Here is a 21,183-nt window from a genome sequence, read left to right as displayed (position 1 = left end):
ATTGATTGATTTGTTCGTGGATTGCAAGTAACCTAAGTGTTTTCGTGTGTACTTGAATAAACTTTTAATCAGCTTGAACCAGTTTGTGACGATTTGAGGCCTAACCTTGGAGCCGTTCTTGTCGTACAAAAAGCACAGCTGTTGGATGCAGGGTCCGTTTATGATTCTGCAAAATTCGGTTGTTACATTATTTTTGAAAATATGACCGTCCCCGCATCTCTGGTCGAAACGCAAAAAAGAACGTTTTCGATAAATGAAAAACAGGGTGGGCACTTGCACGTATTACACTTTCCCAAAGCAATAACTCAATCGTGCGTGACATAGTCTTCGATTCCTCGCGAATCAGCTGATTGCAATCGTGTAACTCAACGCTTGATATTGTGAGCGTTCTTCTCGAAAAAAATTTGATACAAACTAAACTAAGTGAACGAATCGCCGTCATCAGCGTAGCCTAGTCCCTAGTGGATTAAAGTTTAGGCAATAGATAATATAGTCATTTCGATTGCTTAGGTTCGATTCCCACCTTCTATCTTTACTCTTTTTTCTTCTGTAACTGAACTGAGTGCAAAAATAATTTTTGGCTGCAATCAGGTGGTTTCAAACATCAGTGATGTTATATGTCACGCATGATTGCGTTACTGCTTTGGGAAAGTGTAATATGTTTAAGTGCCTACCGAAAAACAGAGATTCAAACTCATGCGGCTGGAGGTCACTGAAGCGTGAACGAAAAACCAGAACATTGAAATAAGAAAGGGATCGCAGTAAATCTTTCTACACCCGGTGTTAATGAAATCTTTGGGCCCCAAATCAGGACATTTGGAGGAAAAACGCTCTGTATCCAAAGAATTCCTCCAAAAGTATTCCTTGGACCCCTGTCAACGCTACTGCTCATAGAAGGCTACAAGACAGCTTGAGTAAGGCTGTGGTTTTTCACGTATTAAACTTTACATGTTTTATCCCTACAGTATGTTCCTTTCTATTGGCGTACTGGATTGCCACATATTGTAACTGGTAGATCAATACTAAAAATTCCAAACACATTCAGACGCTTTAACGAGGTCAAAACTCAAAATTCACTATTTCTTTTCAAAAATGTGCTGGAAAATAAAAAAACGCCTGAGTTTTCTGCAGTGTTTTGCAAATAGAAATCAGGGTAAGTTTAACGTAAATGACTGCCTTCCCTTTTCAAATAATTGCGGCATTCGGGCGATGCAGTAACTTCCAAGATTATTGCATAGGCTACAATCCTTGGTATGGTATACATATCATATTATGTTTGGTAAATATTATTATAACTCTATTGCTTTTAACTTGCTAGTGAGTTTTCGCTAAACTTGTGCCTATCGCCCACATAGGAGAATGTCATGGTTAATGAACTACATAACTCGCATAGTTGATGAATTATAAGCTGCAGAGCGTATTTGTTAGCACATGATATTTCAAAGCAAATACGATTCAACGAAAAATGTTAATTTTAAATAAAAAGAGCAAAGGCCATTTTGAAGCAGTAAGTTTCTGATCCTGCAAGCATTCTGCAAAACAAAACTGTTTTTACGTAAGTGCTCAGTTGCAGAAACCTACCCGACAGTCAAACAGATGTTCAAATTAAATTAACTGCTCTTGAACTTTGAAGATCTTGCACGTGGAAACAAAATGAGAGAACAAATGCTCGCAAGCTGCGACCAAACATTCCATTGATGCCTAGCTTCTAAGGAATACTTAAACGGTAGTTCACAGAACATTTCACTGGTGACTTGAATCAAGAATTACGAACTCTGTTAAATCATTATCTCTCTTCGCAGATTCCCCACGGTTGTTGTTATGGTTGTCTTTCACAAAGACAAAGTTCATGGCACAAAGGTAATTCATGCAGCCTAGTCTGTCACATTCCATATCTTTTTCGCACAACTGACAAGTTTTGATATGGTGGTTTGATGTTGGGGTACATAGAATTTTTGTTATTATAGACAGTCGCCATTCTCAAGTTACCACCTTGCAGGAAACGTTGGTGTCGTCAGATCCTATGACGAATAGCTTTCCGTGACAAGTGGCCAGGGCACAGAGGGTGACTGGGAAAAGGAGGGGAGGTATCTCATGCCAACAGTTCGAAAAGCTGAAAAATTGAAAACAAACTTTTTAAATTTTTAAAGGAACTGATTAAATTTTACATTTTCTCGGAAGCTAGTAAGTGCAGTGAGTGTCACAATTTATCTAAAAATTCTAAACTCAGCCTTTTCCCCTCTTCACGGTATAATTGTTTGATAGCAGCTTGGCAAAGATTTTGAAGATTAAAATTACGGTATCTTTAAATAAACTACCGTAGTATAATTAAAGTAATCTAAAAATTACTTTGGATAATAAGCTGGTCTGTTATCGACTTTGTCACATTACAAATCATCATGAAGACAATGGGCAAAAATCCAACCTGTCGTATCTTTCCACACTGAGCAGCTTATTCTTTCCATCATACCCACCAACACTGTAGACATGTCCTCCCAACGTTATCATGCGGTGGCGCCATCGTCCTTTGCACAGAGGAGCTATCTTCACCCAGTTATCAATGTGAGACTGTAACAACATTAATGTTTCACTCACTAAACTATTACCTAAGTGTGTGTAAGGCTTTGCGTTGCACTGTCTAAATAAAGGAAAGGTGTCCTTTTCTCCATATTATAACATCAGCGCTACCGCCGCAGTGTTCACGAACATTTGCTTCGTTTAATTAAGCTTTTTCAATAACTTAAAACAGTACTTTGCAGAAGGCTCACTGGAAGCAATGGACCTCAACTTGCATGACTACACGCCGCTCACATTATATTCAGGCCCTGATTTAGGGGGGGGCAGAGGGTGCAGGTGCCCCACTTCCCCGACTTTTCAAGGGCCCCCCTACGTGGAGAAAATGTGATTTTATGTTATTATTATATTTTTCTTTCATCCTTTGAGGTTTCTGCAAAATGCTGTGCAGTGCTGGATTAATGCTACTGTAGACGTAGAGGTGGTTTTTGCGCGCCCCCCCAATCTAAAAGTGCTCTCCCCCAGCTAAATCCGGCCCTGACTATATTCATGAACTCAATATCTAGCACAGCGTTTCTTAACCGGGGGTGCTGGAATAGACTATAGGGGGTGCTAAATGCATGCAGTATAATATCAAAAATTGCCATTTTACTTTTCTGCATTTTTTCGTCTTTCTGCCTGTATCAGCACTTGTCTTATCAATGATTGCTGTTTTGAAGTACAGTAGCCTACATGATTTGCTGTTATTGTAGTTATCTCCCAGTCAAGTATGCAAATTGATCCTGAGTAGATTGTGCAAACTTACCTGGTGGGTGCTTTGTTGTAATATTGTTGCTCACCTCTCGCTTCCAGAAACCACCATGGCAAAATGCGTTCCCACAAATTACTCATATCCAGAGTGGATACAGCAGCCCTTCTTGGCAGACATGAGTGATGATAATAGACTAAAGGAGGAGCTGATTGACATGCAGGTCAATCAGAGTTGTCGGACAAAATTTCGTCCTTCTGCTTGCTGATTTCTGGTGTGATCAGTTGACAGCATATCCTGTATTGGCACGAGCAGCATTGGAATTGATCGTTCCATTTTCGACTACCTACTTGTGTGAAAAGGCGTTCTCCACCATGCTCCAAATCAAAACAATTGGCCAGAACCACCTTCAACATGGGTGGCTCCACGATATGAGAGTGGCTTTGACCAACACGAAGCCTCGAATTGAGAAATTGGTCTCACATAAGCAACAACAGAAATCACATTGATACATGTGTAACTATAGTTACCCAGCTGGGTAACTTAAGTATGCTTAAGTTTGTCCATGTTCTTTCACTATTCTCGTGTTTTCCTATTTTTTTATTCGTCAATGACGACATTAGTTTTGAAGAATAAATAAAATGATCAATTTGTAGGCTACATCGCTTTCCTTTCAATAGTGCCGGCCAAAGTTTAATGGCGGCTCCGAAATTTTGACATGCTTTTTGATCGCTGGCGGTATATTTTGTATTTTTTGTCGCTTAACAAACTGTGCTGTTGTTTTAAGAGAGTTGATTCACTTACACATTGTTATAATGGAATTTCTGTTGGTGAATGAAAGTCAAATACCAAATCCTGAATCAACTTCGTTAAAACAACTGCACAGTTTGCTAAACAACAAGAGACTTCATTTCAAAATTTATCGCCAGCAATCTGAAAGGCATGTCAAAATGCGGTCTCTACTAAACTTTTGATCGGCACTGTATAGTAGTCGTATGTTAGGGGGTGCTAGACTGTTCAGACCTGTTTACAGGGGTGCTAGAGTCAAAAAAGGTTAAGAAACGCTGATTAGCACTTTAAATAGAATTATATTTTAATAGTGAAGATTTGGATCCAATGGCACATTAAATAGAGATTGTCCTCTGGGGACGAGGATCTATCCTTCCACCACCCCCCACATTCACGATGTTCCTGGACTAAACTGAAAGGCTACAAGAGAGCAGCCAGTCTTTGTTTCATCATCCAAGACACGCAGACCCACTCCGTGAGGTGGCTTGAAGATCAGCACCACATCCACAAGTAAAGAAAGAAGCCATTCCCCATTAGTGCATAGTTGAGCAGAAAGGCCCGACACCCGTACAAAGACGGTTGAGGTGCATTACGCCTGTCTTTGTAGTGTAGAGATGTGTGGTGGTGAAAGGCAAAGAATATTTTTTTTGTCACATCCATGATAAAGCACGGTTATTAAAGATTGAGATTATGTAGACAGAAGGCAAAAATACAATCTTTGCGTTCATTTTTAGGCATGTGATCAAGTGTCCTATCAAAAACACAGCCTCATGCATTTTAGTGATGTTGAACCATTGCTCTTTTGAGCGTCCTACCACCACCACTACGTTAAAAAGCTGACAACTCTGAGTGTGGGCAGGGCTTTCTAATACAGTATCTCTACACTAAGGCAGAAGGATAAATATAAGTTTTTGACGATCGTGTAGTTTCTAAATGACGCTTTATCTGAGAATCTCTGACAATTAATACAATTCCTGTGGTCCAAAATCAATCTCACAAAACAGCGTGTCATGATTTAATTTGAAATGAAGTTACACAATCACATCAGAATTTTCTCCTTGTTCTTAGACACAAAGCTTTTCCTTTATAAAATGAAGGTTGTTGTTTCTCATATTACTGTGACATGCCACTACTGAGTACTATATCCCAGCTAGCGGGGCCTGTCATTTTTGCATTGATTCAAAATTTTCTGACGTTGGATCGGTGTAGAGGTGACGAGTTTAGCTGGCTGGGGTCTTATAATTATCGCTTTATCGACGTAAATTAGATCAAAGAAGGCTTGATATCTGCAAGACATAACTCCCTTGGGTATAATTGGATTTCCGCAAGATGATGTTGTTGTTTTCGCTTGTTTGTTTTATTTGTTTCTGTTTCGTGCCGTCAAGTTGTCACTATTTTGTGAGTCGTGCAAGGCCTGGGTGCGTTGCGCTTGAAATGGTTTTGTCCGTGGTAGGATTTCTTTGTTGGGTTTTCTTTGCCTGCCTTGCTCTTCTTTGCTGTGAGCTAAACGCATCAAAATGTGTTCCCCTTACGACCATCAGCACTCTTGATAACGCACTATGGCTGATCTTCATAGCAAATGTTTATTTATACAACTCTTGAAAATTTCAGCTAAAGCTATATATTATGGGCTGATGCGTTTTGTTTTTGTATATTTTTGTTTGTAACATTTTCTTTTGTTTCCCTTTCTATCTTAAATTTTTCTGAAGGTGTTGCGACCGTGTCAAATCCTTCAACTTAATAACATACTTCGGTCACAAGCACGTTTTAACGTTCTCGTTTTGTCGCTTCTACCCTTTTCTCGACCTTTGCTATGTTGACGTGTAATTGTTTTTGCTGTGATGGTCAGAAATAAAAACAACTGAACTGAACTGTATGACAAGCAACAGACGTTTGTATTGATTATCGGCTGCGTAGTCGAGTGGTGAGAACGTCTGCGCAACGTTCGAAAGGACGTGGGTTCGACACCGCTCCAGAACACGCGGCTGTGTCTCGGCAAAGACACTGGCAAGCCAAAACAAGGGGAGCAGCTGACTCGAATACTATACACTTCGCTGCTTCCTGTCGTCTGTTCTGTGTCGCATCTGTGATCGCAGTGTAGCCTACTGTATGTTGACGCAATGGGCGCAAATAAAAACACTATTATTATTATTTATTACAAAACCGTAATTACCCTTATTATTGTGGTGTCGGCTACTTAGTATATGTTCATTCCTCAATAAGTTAGATGCATTTAGTTTTTACAACAAAAAAATAATTTTACACTTAGCCTAATCACAAATCAAAAATTGTACATGGTCTTTTGCTTCGAGATTAATGTGTCTGTAACGGTGCAACCCAATCTATTTGAATTTTCATAATTTGAAAGTTGAAAATATAACTGAGTCACGCTAATTCACAAAATTGGCACCGAAATATATTTTTGCAGTCGAGCGTGCAGTATAACAAGAATTGACATAGTGATGGACATAGTATTTTGGCCTTTGCTCTCCTTCTAAATTAGTATAATGTTGTTATTAAAAAGTCACCTGATAAAGCCATACGTCACGAGAATGGATCCGGCCTCCACTGACGATGATGCTGTTCCTGAATGATGACACCGCGTACTCTGACTTGGTGAAAGCAGGTAACTTTGCCAAGGAACCCCACTGCTCAGTGACTGGATCGAAAGCTTCAACATAAGGCATCGTATATCCCCCAACTCTATCGCAACCCCCCACAATAACAACTGCTACGCTGCAACCGGTGGATCGTCTTGGCCGTGTGCGGGCACTGTTGATTTCGTTTCCTGAAAGATTACAAAGGACTCATTGAATGAATTCGAGCACACATTAATGTTCAGTTACCAACCAAAAGTTTTAGACGTTTCATATTCTGTAAAAACAGTTAATTAGGACAGGAGCGCCGGAAGCGGGCGGGGGGCCGGGGGGGAGGGGGCAATTTTTCTTTAGATGGAGGGGCAGGGGGGCAATGGTGCCCTTTTAAGGTCATGTAAGGTACTGCACATTTTACAATATAACAATTTCTGCTATTCGCTTTTAGCCTAATTATAATCTTTCATTCTTGCCTCAAAATAATATTCGCGGCACAAAATTCTGCAACACAGTAGGTTACATCATTGTAACATAGTCATAGCATGATGCCCTACTTTGTATACCGGACACTTGTAGGCTATCATTACTCAATAGTGAGCTGATAGATAAGCATTATCGCTATATCTTATTTTACAAGTTTTAAAATAATTGGCCTTTAAAAAAACAAAAGTGCCCTTTTTTCATAATCCTGCCCCTCCAGGCAAAAATCGTTCCGGCACCCCTGAATTAGGAACATGTTTTCACTTCTTCATTTATGACTCGTATTGCTTTTCTGGATAATGAAATGAATAATTTTAATTCCAATTAAAGACGCCGGTGCGTGGTATTTTTACGATACCACAGACTATTCACTTTGAAAAGAGAGATTAAACACGACAGGTCACAAAACTTTTCATTAATTCAAAGGGGTTGTCGACAATAAAATTAGAAGCGTCACATATAGAGAAATCATTGAATCAGGTCCCCAAACAATAAAATGCTGACGGTTGATGTCCAGGAAAAAAAATCATAAACCTAAAGCCTAAAAAGTTACCACAGCGAATCTATGTGAACACAATAACTTTGTTTTGCTGATAGAAAAATACACAAATTTTCAGGAAAGACTTTACCCAGAATGTGATATTTTCGTGTTTCTTGGAGGATAGATTGGCAGGCAGGGTTGGTAGCGACTTGATCATCGCACTCTATTGTGTTCACAAAGTAGCTTGGGTGGATGAGGGGAAGACGAACATAAGATAACAACTCTGCGAAATCCTCAGACCTTGAGTAAACAATAAAACAAACAATTATAGGCAGTAAGCTTCTTGCAGTGAAATTTTACAACCAATTGTGTAACCTTGATTCTGCCTCTGCAGCGACTTTCCTTGCGAATGCGTTCGCTCGGCCGGAGGCGATGTATTTCAACTGGCATTCTGTTAGGACAATAATAGTTGCTGCGTTTGAAACCAGTTTTACTCGTCACCACGCGGTTAATTTAAACTGACAAATCATAGGACAGATTCGTCTGTGACGTCGTAATCAAGACCAATGTTGATATGTTGTTTAGAAAATATAACGATTTTTATTCAATAATAATGATAACACTAACATAGTAACATAATAACACTACATCCACAGTGCAAACTATGATTCTGGACGCTGTACATGACGATGGAGTTAAAATAGTACGGTACGGTGTGTAATACAATAGTGTCTGCAATTGTTGTACATACTGTATGTTGATGAATGATGTTGAATGAATGTTGTTGAGAAGATGATATTTCAATTTGGGTAGAGAGGTAACTCTTTTGAACCATAAACAGACATAACTCAGCAACAACACTACATTTAACATTATAAAACAAAAAACAAAAAGCGAACGTTTTCGGCTAGTCATACAGCCCTTTTCAAGCCTATAAGAAAAACTACATATTAAAAGAAATGCTAAAGAATCATATAGTATTACAGCAAAAATATGGTCAAATCTAAACATTTAAGAAACTGTCTCGCTCACACAAAATGACAACTGAAAATTACACAGCACAACGGGTCAAGTATTTGAGAAGTAAAAATTAATTAATTGTTCAGAAAAGGAATCAGGCAGAATTACGCAAGATTGACAGAAGCACTGATTGCGTAATTCTGCCTGATTCCTTTTCTGAACAATTAATTAATTTTTACTTCTCAAATACTTGACCCGTTGTGCTGTGTAATTTTCAGTTGTCATTTTGTGTGAGCGAGACAGTTTCTTAAATGTTTAGATTTGACCATATTTTTGCTGTGATACTATATGATTCTTTAGCATTTCTTTTAATATGTATTTTTTCCTATAGGCTTGAAAAGGGCTGTATGACTAGCCGAAAACGTTCGCTTTTTGTTTTTTGTTTTATAATGTTAAATGTAGTGTTGTTGCTGAGTTATGTCCGTTTAAGATGATATTTTGACAAGAGCGCTGGAGTTGCAAGTGGAGGTTCGTAGAAAACAAGGAAGACCCAAGAAAACGTGGACAAGGCAAGTTGAAGAGGAAAGCCGCAAGGTGGGCTTGACAAGAGAAGACACGTTAGACAGATCGATGTGGAGGCAGGGCGTGAAGGCGATTGCGACACTTGGAGGTGAATTCGGCCACCCTCGGTAACGGGGACATCACCAGATTAAAACTGGACTACTACTACTACTGCAAGTATAGCATATCACGTAATTAGTTAATGATAATTTCCGACAAATTTTAGTTTATAACTTAAATTGCAAGAGGTTGCACCTACAAACATCTGACGGATTAGTTCATTAAGAAAGAGAAGGAGCCGCAAAGGATGCACACTTTTTCGATAGTTGCTCCGTCCATAAGAATATTGCTGCCGATGTCTGCCAGTTTGTTAAACATAACTTTCGTTTTGTTAAGGTTCATATGAAGGCCAATCTTTTTGCTTTCTGTATTGAGTTCATTTAGCATTGTTTGTAGTTGTTTAGGTTGCTCAGATATTAGGATAGCTTGTAAATAGAAGCTTTATAATAGAAGCTGTATAGCTTGTTCAAACTAACCCAGTTGTTATAGTACAGCTGATAAGTGATAACCTCTCATAATCATAAGAATTGTGCAAATTATGACTAAAGCATGAAAATAATTTTCACCAGTGTTAGTACATACCATAAGGGTCATTTTAAGATCGGGAGGTAAGTCAGATTTGACCTCTGATGACCTGAGAGGTCAATGACCTCAAAGTATCAGAATATTGATATTTGGCGTCATTGGTTAATCTTAAAAGCGTGTATGATGTACAAACCATGCATGCAAAGAAATTTATTCTCACACGAGTCAGTTCAATCATATATTACTAAAAATCGATTTCGATCAGCTAGAGCTAGAAGCTAAATCATATTCAGTTAAGCTAAGCTTATTCAAATAGACAAACCATGATTGACAAACCATGCATATGTGTTATAATAAAAGTCTCTACACATTCTACAGAGTGTTGACTGTGTTAGTGTGTTGGTCATTATTATCAGGGTTGCCAGGTTGGCCTTTTTACGGCTAAATTTCACAAATTTGGCCCTTTTAGAAGTCGTTTGACCAAAAAATTTGGGTTTGGCCTTTTGGCCTTCTTTTGGCTTTTTTCATATTGGTTTGGTTCCAATTTTTCTGTATGGCTTTTTTGCATTTAGCTTACTATATTTTGTAAGATTGAAACAACAATGGCAACACTTGTCTTTTATTCTTTCAGTAGTGGTGATTGTTACTTGTTAACGCGCGTGTGCAGAGCGCGCAGGCAGCAAGGATGAAAGTCTTGCACTCTTACTCTTCTAGCGATGGTTGTTAGTTTGCAGTGCCCACTAAGATCTACCATGAAACCGAGAGGTGTTGGCTAATATGCATCATTGAAAGAAGACCTCGTCCAGTTCAAGGGACTTTGTCACATGCCAATGGAACTCGACGTCAACAGACTGGATGATGGCGATAGCATAGAAGCTAACTTGAGGAGACACAGTGCTCAGTGGCACATGTCGTTTAAAGTTCAACAAAAAATGTTTGACCAGCAGAACAGAGAAGAATTCGCTTCAAGACAACAATTTGGTACCTGTACTCCAACCCCGCGCACACGATCAGCAGCTGCCCACAGGCTTCCACAGTCAACCAAGCCTATCTGTTTGCTTCCGCAATAAGCCAGCTGGCACCGCACACTTGCACCAAGCAGCTACACTGGGAATTGACAAGAACGTTCGAAGATGTGCTACTGATTTGGAGGACACAGAACTGCTGGCCAAGGTGTCTGCAGGAGACCTGATTGCCATCGAGGCAAAATGCCATCGTAACTGTCTTCGTGCATTATACAACAAAATCAGACCAGCATCACTCAAAGACGAGGACGATGATCGATTGCATGGCATAGCCTTTGCTGATCTGGTGGTGTTCATGGAGGATATCATGAAGATGAGGACACTGCCCTGTATTCAAACTCTACCACGTGGCTAACCTCTACAAGACCAGATTAGAGCAGCTGGGTGCCACGGCACCAACAGGGTACACAGCCAGACTGAAGGATAGGCTCTTTTGCACTTCCTGATCTGAGAGCGCAATCTCAGGGCCGAGATACACTTCTCTTGTTTCAGGAAGACATAAGGTCCAGCTCCCGCCCTGATGAAGGCCATGATCATGACTGTGATGTGATGTACCTAGTATAAGAGCAGCACAGGTAGTCCGTAGAAAAATGTTTGAGACAAAATTCACCTTTGACCGTGCGTTCCGAGCTGATTCTCAGATAAATTCTGTAACACCATCCCTCCTTGCTCTGGTTAACATGATCCTCGATGGGGCGAACATCAAGCACCAGACTCAGTTCGCCAACACAACCAACATAACTGCTGCGCTTACACTATCGCAGCTACTGGTGTTCAACAGTGTGAAGCATGCATGCTGCATGGAGTCAACCTCAGTGTGCCACAACCGCGAGAGAGAAACGCCATTTCCACTCTACCTGACCTTCAAGATTCAGGCTGTAACCAGGAGCAGAGGACTGATCGACACACTCTTCAGCCTAGAGATGTGTGTTTCATATGATTGATTACTACAGCTCACAGAAGACATTGCCAATGGCTTCTGCCAGCGCTTTAACATGGAAGAAGATGTTTGCCCACCCAAGCTGCTCCAGGGGCTGTTCACTACTGGGGATGTTGATAATATTGACCATAACCCTAGCTCTGCTACGGCCAAGGATTCATTCTATAGCACTGTTATATCCTTAATGCAACATCCATCACAAATAAATGGTGAGCAAGACCTTAGTGTATTGGTGCTTAGGCAAGACATCTTCACCTCTAAGACGGCAACACCTCTGCCTTCAGTGTACTCAAGTGTGCCATGAAGACGAAGCACTTCACTGCACCGGCTGTACATTGTACAACGTCTGGCAAAACTTCTCGACCTGCTGACTGCTAAAGCTGCTGTACACGAAGAGTATTAGTGGTTGACAGTGACGTCAGCTCTAGAGAAGCAATCCATAGAGGAATGGGTTCATGATCTGCCTACATGGTCTGCTGCGCTGTTACTAGAGATTCTCTTGCTGGTGTACATCCGATCGCTTCGTGAAGGAAACTTTGAGCTCTATGTGCAATCCCTCACATAGATCATGCCCTGGATGTTCGCCTTAGATCACATTCACTATTCCAGGCGGCTGTCTGTACACATCCGTGATATGATAAACCTCATTGACAAGCACCAAGATGTCCTTGCAGAATTCAAGTCTGGAAACTTTGTGGTACACAAGACCAGCAATAAGTTATCTGCCATGGCGATCGGCCAATGTCATGAGCAGAACAATGCTATGATCAAAGGGTCTGGTGGAGCTATTGGACTGACAGGAAACCCTGGAGCACTCAGGCGCTGGATGGTGGCGGGGCCAGAAATAGCCAGGATCATTACAGAGTTTGAAGAGCAGGCCACGAGGACATGAGGACATCAAGCATCGTCACCATGACCAGAAACCTGGAGTACAGAGAGCCTTTGTGAAGATGTCAGGGCGCTTATGGAAGTGTTTCAAGAGATGGGAAATCCCTTTCTAAAGAGCTCTCAAGATTTACTGTTCCTTGACACGAGGGACATCGTGGAAACCCCAGTGGAAGAAATTGTGAGGAAAATTGAATCCCTTGGTGGGAAGCAATACACATTTAGCCTACAATGTTTGTTGAAAAAAGGCTGGAACTATGCACGAAACCAGTTACAGACAAACTGACCAAGAACAAGTTGCCGCTTTTCAGTCGGCCACAGACCAAGACGCAGTCAAAGCAGCAGATGCATCTCGCAGCAGTGAAGGGTGACTGCAGTCTCTTCTCGAGGCTGTATATTGCATGTTAATCACGAGGATGACCAGTTCTTCTCCGATAAGAACCAGGAAGTTCCACCTTCATTATCGACAGGAGGCCAACTGCGCATTGGAGTCAAAGCAGATCTACTACACTGCCTGAAATCAGACCAAACTGAAACCACAAGAGCACATGTGGTTGATGCCATAATTTTTGATGGGGCAGCCATTGTTCAAATGCTTAATCCTGTTGCGGCAAAGACCTTTGAAGAGTATATCAACACAGTTTTTGCACGTTACATCTTCACTCAACTGGAAAAGGTCCCAAGACTGGACCTCGTCTGGAATGTATATCTGCCTGACAGCCTGAAGGCGACGACCAGACAGAAGAGGGGTTAGGGCATCAGGAAATGGGTGGCTCCCTCTACCGTTGTGCCTAAGAACTGGAAGGACTTCCTTCGTGTTGACCAATACAATACTGATCTCTTTGGTTTCTTGTCACGAGAGACCATTCGTCTTCCAATTGCTGATGGCAAGGAAATGTATGCGACCTGTGGAATTGATGTCTTGTGCTCTCCTGCCGTGTCCGACTTGACCAATCTCTCTCTATGTTTTCAGGAGGAAGTGGATACAAGCATGCTTCTACGTGGAAGATGCTGTCCAGAAGGGGATGAGGAAGGTGACCATACGCCAGTGTTTTTCAACCAATGTTCCGTGGCACACTAGTGTGCCGTGTGAGATCGTCAGGTGTGCCGTGTGAAAATATCCAATTTCACCTAGGGATGAAAGTGACAGCTGGCGGAAGGCTTGCCAATTTGGCTTTTTTGAAGCTAGATTTTGAAAATCTGGTTGTTTTTTAACTCCTTAGGCTTTTTTTATTAAATAAATTTTTTTAATTAATATTATTTAATTTATTATTTAATATTATTTAATTATATTATTTAATATTATTTAATTATATTATTTAATATTATTTAATTAAAATATTAAATAAAAAAAAGCCAGAAAAATCTGGCTTTTTCTGGCTTTTTTCATGTTTCTTCGATTTTTTTTTCAGAACAATAAAAAACCCGATTTTTCTTAGAGAAGAAATTCAGTCAGGGTCAATGGTAAGCTTTGCTGATCTACCTTTGGACAGTTTTTGGTTGACTGCTGCCAAGGAGTTTCCCATTCTGGCAACAAAGCTATTGTGACATTGCTCCCATTTTCCACGACATATCTGTGTGAGTTGAGCTTTTCTAGCCTGACTGCCATCAAAACTAAAAACAGAGAGCGACTGAAAGCTGTTGAGGAAGAGCTCCGTGTGTGTCTTTCTTCAATTCCTGCCAGGATATCAGCTCTTTGTTTATCCAAATAGGCACAAGTTTCACACTGAGTGAGTAAAATTCATTGAGATTGACATTTTGTACATGTAACTCTTCATATTTCTCAGTGTAGAACAGTGAAATCTTTCCCAAATTTAACACAGGTCGAAAATCAAAATCACAACACCTTCGCGTTTGTCTTCTGCAATTTCTGCCCGAATATCAATTTTGTGATCATCCAAACAGGCCCAGATATCGCACTGACAAAAACTAAAAGTGTATGAATTGTTGCTGTGTTGTTTATTTTATTGTATCATTATAAAATTTCGTTTAGTGTTCCGTCAGATTATTTTAATGCATAAAGTGTTCCGTGGCTCAAAAAAGGTTGAAAAACACTGCCATACGCACCGTAGGTACTGATGTTGTGGTACTGGCTGTCGCTTCCTTCTACGACATTAACCCTGACGAGCTGTAGATAGCTCTTGGTACTGGGTCCAGCTTCAGGTGCATAACTGTTCACCGCTTGGCTGCCGCCATGAACCCCAGACGATGTGCTACTCTCCCGGTCTTTCATGCCTTCATAGGGTGCGACACTGTGTCTGCATTCGCTGGCAGAGGGAAGAAGACTGCCAGGGAGATTTGGACAGTTTTCCCAGAGGTGACTGATGCCTTCGAAGAACTACTATGCATGCGAAGTGATGTCAGTGAGGAAATGTCACTGCTGGAACGCTTCATTGTAGCCTACTGATGTATGATCGCACCAGCGACATCATGGAAGTGAACGACGCTAGGAAACAGCTCTTCGCACACAAGTCGAGAGCTCTAGAAAACATCCCTCCTACGCAAGCAGCACTTCAGTAACACATCAAGCGGGCATTTTTCCAGGCCATCTGCTGGAACCAAACTCTGGTCCTAAATCCCAAGTTTCCGAGCCCATCTGACTGGGGCTGGACAAAGCAGGCTTCTAGGTGGCAGCCTCTCTGGACCTCACTGCCAAAGGCATCAAAAGCTTGCCAAGAACTGATCCACTGCAACTGCAAGAAGGGGTGTACCAGCCACTGCAAGTGCACCAAGGCTGCACTGAAGTGCATTGCATTAGTCCCCAGGATACGATGACATTCCTTTGACTATTATAAAGAGCTCCAAGTTCTTAATAGATCCTTATCTTACCCGAGTCTTTAATAACTGTATGATTAGTGGACACTATGCTGAAGCTTTGAAAAAAGCCAAAGTCATACCTATCTATAAATCAGGCTCCAAGCAGGCACCTCAGAATTACAGACCGATATCGATTTTATCGCCTTTCAACAATATATTTGAGATAATCATTCACAAACGCTTGGCTAATTTCTGGGAAAAATATAAACTCTTCTCCCCTTTGCAATTTGGATTTCGCAAAAACTACTCAACTAATTTAGCAATTACTCACTTTCATGAAGATATCATAAATGAACTAAACAACAATCACATTGTGTGCTTAATGTTAGTTAAATGCGATTTATACTGTAAGTAGGCCGAGTTTTTCAGTTATAATGATTGCAACTTGTTTTAATTATGGCTGGTACAATGAACGATATGGAATCTAGGCCAATAGTAGGCTACCATCAGGCCTCACGTTCAACGAAACCTTAATCCGGTCCTGCGATATCTAAACCGAAATTACACAGAGAGCAACATATAACGTTGCTACCTGGTAACGGGATCGTGAGCCACCCATCTCTTGACTGCTTCGTAGACTATTTCCTCACGAGCCACGTTGATGTCGTCATCACTGATGTAATCTACTACACGAGATTTTGGAAGTTCAAGAAATTCTTCATGCTGATGAAAACAAAGAACGGTTGTGTCAAATGATCATTTAACAACGTCCGACAGTGATATTTGTTGCTTCAACTATACTGCGCAAACACGTGGTATATTGATTTATGATCCAATAAAACTTAATAATATTGCAACATACAAGACATACGTTTATCAATAACATTTCAAGCTGCATTTGCTAAAATCGTTATGAATCAACATGTATTGTTTAACTGAACGTTCAGTTTAAGCTGCAAGCAAGCGACTACATTGAAGTGACGCAAACTTACGTAGTTATATAAAAAGCGTATTTTACTACCACTTCACAGTAAAATAACAGGAAACGATCTCAAACGAAGTCTCATTCTAGAACAGTGTTTCTTAAACAGGTGAATGGTTCACCCCAGGGTGCATAAAATTTTTGCAGGGGTGAACCAACCAAAAGGAGTGAATAAGGGTGAACCGTCAGAAATGGATGATAGCTTGCGAGCAGGGCGGATATTCAGGATGTTCCACCTGGGAATTTCCAAAAACAAAATCCATTCTAAGTTTTTCAATTTTCAATCAAAACTAATTGTCTTTTATAAATTTCAATATTTTTTATTGTTTGATTCTTTTATAAATTTCAAAAAACTGACTGAAAACTAAAAAGAGAAATGCACTGAAATGTGTGAACTCATCGATGAGAGTGGCATTAGAAGGACTGATTCATCCGCGATTTGAAAAACTACTTGCGAAAGTTCTGGAGCATCCTAGTCTAGAGGTTCTCAACCTTTTGAGATTCAAGGACCACTTAAAAAAATTGTGTCTCTGTCACGGACCACTACTCCCCTCCCTATCCTCCCCCCCTTGTAACGAACAAATGTCACTTATTGCTTGCTAAGTCATAAACAGTAGTTGGTTTTACAAAGATTGCTACATTGGTGCGAGCCTTGAGCTTGCACATTTGAGCACAACTTATCCAAACGAGGTGTACGATAATGCTTGAAAGACTCAATCGGAGTTCATCTTCGACTTCAAGTCTGGAACGACACTTTGTTTTTATTGTAACCTATGCAGAAAATCCACGTTCGCAAAGATAAGATGTCGCAAAAGGTAAAATTATTTTCAAAGCTTTCTGAGACAGTTGTGGATAGCCTACTCTTGCGAAGCTTGTATCTAAAATTTTATCAAGATCACTCTCAGATGAATGCAACATATTCAAAGTAGTGTCACTGGTCAGTTCACGGATTGGAAACTCATGAAAAACTCTGAACGTTCAAATCACCAAAGTAGAAGTTAAATTGATCCTGCAGTGACTGAGTACGGTCAGAAATAAAATTCATCAACAGTTGTTTATTGATTTCAGCATTTTCTGGTTTCTCAGTGAATTCGTACAATTGATCAAACATGTCAAAGTTGCCCTGCAATAATCTTGTCCTCAAAAGATAAAGTTTTTTTTATAAAAGCAAAAACTTTATCACTGAGGGTAATTAAATTTATCTGCTTTCCTTGCAGCGATGAATTAAGTTTATTCAGTTGTTCAAAAATGTCAGCCAAATAAGTCAGAACAGCAACCAAAAGCTATCGTTGAAATGAGCAGCAAGCTTGGATGTTTTCTGTAAGAAACTCTCTCGCAGCATCACGTAACTCAAACAGTCGGTTAAACACTTTTCCCCTTGATAACCAGCAAACTTGAATAATGCATCAGTAGCTGTTCATGATCAAGATTCTTATTCGAACATAATGAAGCAAAGAGACGACAATTTAGTGGATGAGCCTTGATAAAATTGACAGCTTTTATGCAAATGGTTAAAAAACAACGATTTCAGACTTTGCTCTCGAACCACCAGGCAAATGCCCGCGGACCACTAGTGGTCCGAGGACCTAGGTTGAGAACCGCTGTCCTAGTCACTGGTAAACAATTTTTTGCAGTAAATCAACTACTAAACTGTTGTTTTTTTGCTTATTGTAATAGTGAAGTTGTTTTCCACTGAATGTATAAGTACAAAAATTTGTTGACTGTGTTTTGTAGCTTTATATCTCTGGACTCGAGAAATTGTAGATTGCAATGGTAAAACTTAGCTTGAGTTGATCTTAACAAAAATCGAAACAACCTAACTCATTTTGTGCTGTTATATATAGACGAGATAGTTTTATGATATCATGAGACAAGGGTGAATGAAATCTAGAGATAGATGCTAGGGGTGAACAAAACAAAAAAAGTTTAAGAAGCACTGTTCTAGAACACATACAAAGCCTGAAGAAGCAAATTTATGGCCTTAAAAGTATTAAAAGCAAATTTAGCTTGAATAAGAAAGTATTGCTAACTGACCACACTGAGATACAATATGCTTCAATGTTCTACACATTTCCTTCTTGTTGTTCGATTAACGTTTTTACCTAAATTTATTGCATTTCAACTGAACTCACCACAACAACATCAGCAAATTTCTCGGTGATCATGAGAGAAGATTTTTTGAACAAATTAGCCAAAGCATGCGCCTCAGCAAACTCTCTCATTCCAATGCAGTTGCAAGGATCCAACTGGGCTTCCAAGAACTTGGTACATGCTTCCCCGAGCGGGTGGATCTAAATATGTCATTGGTAAAGTGTATTTGCAACACTTATTTTGTTTTATTTTGTCGTGAAATAGAAAGTATGCAACAAAAAGTAAATAATTTTTCAGTGGAACAAATGATAACTGCCCAGATCACTAATAGAAAAACCTCCCGCAACCAGGGCCCACAAGAGGGGGGACAACCGATGCATTGCACCGGGGCCCGGTAAGTTCAAGTTGGCCCGACAAAATGTCTAAATTCACGCGATAAAAAGACTGATTTCAACGATTTTGCATAAAATATTATTTTTATATTAGTTCCGTATGTCAAATGGGGCCCCCTTATGGGTAGCCTAGGCCATGCCCTTTTTTAAAATTACAGAATTTTCAATTTTTTGAGTTTAGGGGGACCCAACAAAATGTTTAAATTTGCGTGCTCAGGTCGATTTTGCATAAAATATCGTTTCTTATATGAATATTAGTTATGTATTTTGATTGGGCCCCCTGCTTCTGTTGGCGTTTGAAAAGGAAATGACCGAGAAAATAGACGTGGACGTTTTTGTTAATAGATTCAGTGAAGTCCATCCATGCCTTCTGTTAAGGTAGGACCTCCTCTACGCGCCAATTGTCAGTCTCTCTCAACGGAAACCCACTCCCACACAACCCGTGTCCCACCTATCTAGGAGTGAATCTCGACCGACAATTAACCCACAAACACCATGCTGAAGCCCTCCATGCTAAGCTATCAGCACGCAACAACTTGCTGAGATGCCTAGCTGGAACATCCTGGGGTGCTAGTACATCCACACTCCGTACAAGTGCTCTTACACTTGTTTACAGCACCTCCAAATATGCTTCCCCTACTTGGTGCCGCAGCGTACACACTTCCAAAGTTGACACTGCCCTCAACTCCACCATGAGAATAATCACCGGTTGCCTGCTCCCAACTCCCACTGACTTTCTGCCGGTACTATCAGGCATCGCCCCAGGTAGACATCGTAGGGAAAACCACGTACGTAGTCTGGTCCTACAAGCTATGTCAAGAGATGACCACCTCCTCAACCAGATTGTCGTGAACTCGCACTCCCAAAAGCCCCAGCGCTTGAAATCTCGACGCCCGTTCTCCCGATATGCTGCAGCTATCTGCAAATCGAACTTCCACATTTCCGAAATTTGGAACCGTGAATGGAGAGAAGTTGCGAGACCAACCCAATTCACAGTCCTTCCCAATACCAACACCCCACCTGGAGCAGAACTATCCCGGAAGGAATGGGTGAAGCTCAATCGCCTGCGGACTGGAGTGGGCCGTTTTAGCAGCAACATGTTCCAGTGAGGCCTCGCCGATTCACCATCTTGTGCGTGTGGCTCAGATTTTCAAACTTCTCACCACATTATTTATCATTGTCCTGTATACCGACCACAAGATAGACATGTGGACCTAACAACGCTCGATGAGTTCACAATCCATTGGCTGCTGCGCCTGGATGTAACAACGTGTTCTGTCGCTGCCTCAAACGCAAGAAGAAGAAGAAGGTAGGACCTAATCTATCTATGGTGAGGATACATTTCCCGAATTATGTGAAATAGATGATGTAAACGCTGTATTACGATTAATGTTTTTGCGTAAATATACCCACATTGTGTACAAATACATGATACGGAAGATAAAATTGGGCCCCTTTTAGAATACGTATTGCCCTCCCTAGTGCTCCAAGGTAGTTACGGGCCTGTCATGGCCACCTGGAGATGCGGCCTGATTTGTCACATTTTGCAAATTTTGATTACAGCTAAGTACTGCAAGTGTTTGACTGACATTTTCTGATACTTTTTTTACTTTTTGCTGTCTCGATATAAAAGCTTTTTGTTGCCTTGGGGAAGCAGTAGCAAATGCGAAAAAGCAAGTTGAAAAACGCTGAAACAGACCGTTATTGAAAAATTAACAGTCTGACTAAAATCTTCGAAATCAAATTTTCTTTGTTTTTCAAACATCTGAGGATGTTAAAACCTATTGTGTCATCTGGGGAAAACAGTAAAGAAAGTGTAAAATATAATTTTTAGAAAAAATTATTTAAACATTCGTCAAAAGTTAACAAAAACTGGAAATTTCTGCAAAATGTGACAAATCAGGCCGTATCTTTAGGTATCCATGGACGAACTTAGACTTGTGGAAAAATAATCATATTTTGCTGGTTCGTAGCGAGACAAGTAGTCTGTTAAACTGTGTAAAACATTTGGTGATTTGAAGATTCAAGTTAACCTGAATACAACAAAAATAACCAGTTAGGCGCTACATTTCGGTAAGCCATGCTTCATACGTGTAGCAAGTCAACGTTTCTGGAAGTCATCAAGCACTCTTAAGCATTTGCGGGCCGGAAAATCAAACTAACCTTGGGCACAAGAACATCGTTGAACTGTCAAGCTTACAATAAGAAAATTTCTCAAACGTTTGAAAGTCGAACCTGAAATAAATTTGAGGCTTCCAACAGCAGTTGTACATTATCGGCGGTGATTGACGCTTTTGATGTGTACAGGTAATCCAGCAGAAGATCCATGACATCAGGCTGCATCCCGTTGATCTGCACCAGCATCTCTCGCGACTCCTTGTGGTCATTGCAAAACATTG

General features: G+C 40.5%; 1 protein-coding gene and 1 pseudogene across 2 annotated transcripts in view; one reads left to right on the top strand and one right to left on the bottom strand.

The window, feature by feature from the left end:
* The window catches only part of LOC145768111 (kelch-like protein 24), a 71,418-nt gene that overhangs the window by 39,007 nt on the left and 11,228 nt on the right, over positions 1–21,183 (bottom strand). For both annotated transcript variants that reach the window (XM_082579583.1, XM_082579584.1), the window contains exons 2-8: positions 21,020–21,183; positions 18,434–18,592; positions 15,912–16,042; positions 7,755–7,906; positions 6,580–6,839; positions 2,426–2,568; positions 1,993–2,113 (exon numbers count right to left, since the gene is read on the bottom strand). The exon at positions 21,020–21,183 is cut by the window's right edge and continues 18 nt beyond it. In XM_082579583.1, coding sequence (XP_082435709.1) covers positions 1,993–2,113; positions 2,426–2,568; positions 6,580–6,839; positions 7,755–7,906; positions 15,912–16,042; positions 18,434–18,592; positions 21,020–21,183 — 1,130 coding nt within the window. The remainder of the gene's footprint in view (positions 1–1,992; positions 2,114–2,425; positions 2,569–6,579; positions 6,840–7,754; positions 7,907–15,911; positions 16,043–18,433; positions 18,593–21,019) is intronic.
* Positions 12,642–15,337, top strand: LOC145768232 (uncharacterized; annotated as a pseudogene).

This window comes from Aplidium turbinatum, chromosome 4, assembly GCF_918807975.1.
Source record: "Aplidium turbinatum chromosome 4, kaAplTurb1.1, whole genome shotgun sequence".
NCBI lineage: Eukaryota > Metazoa > Chordata > Ascidiacea > Aplousobranchia > Polyclinidae > Aplidium > Aplidium turbinatum.
Note: the sequence above shows the minus strand (reverse complement) of the source record. Positions and strands in the feature narration are given on the sequence as shown.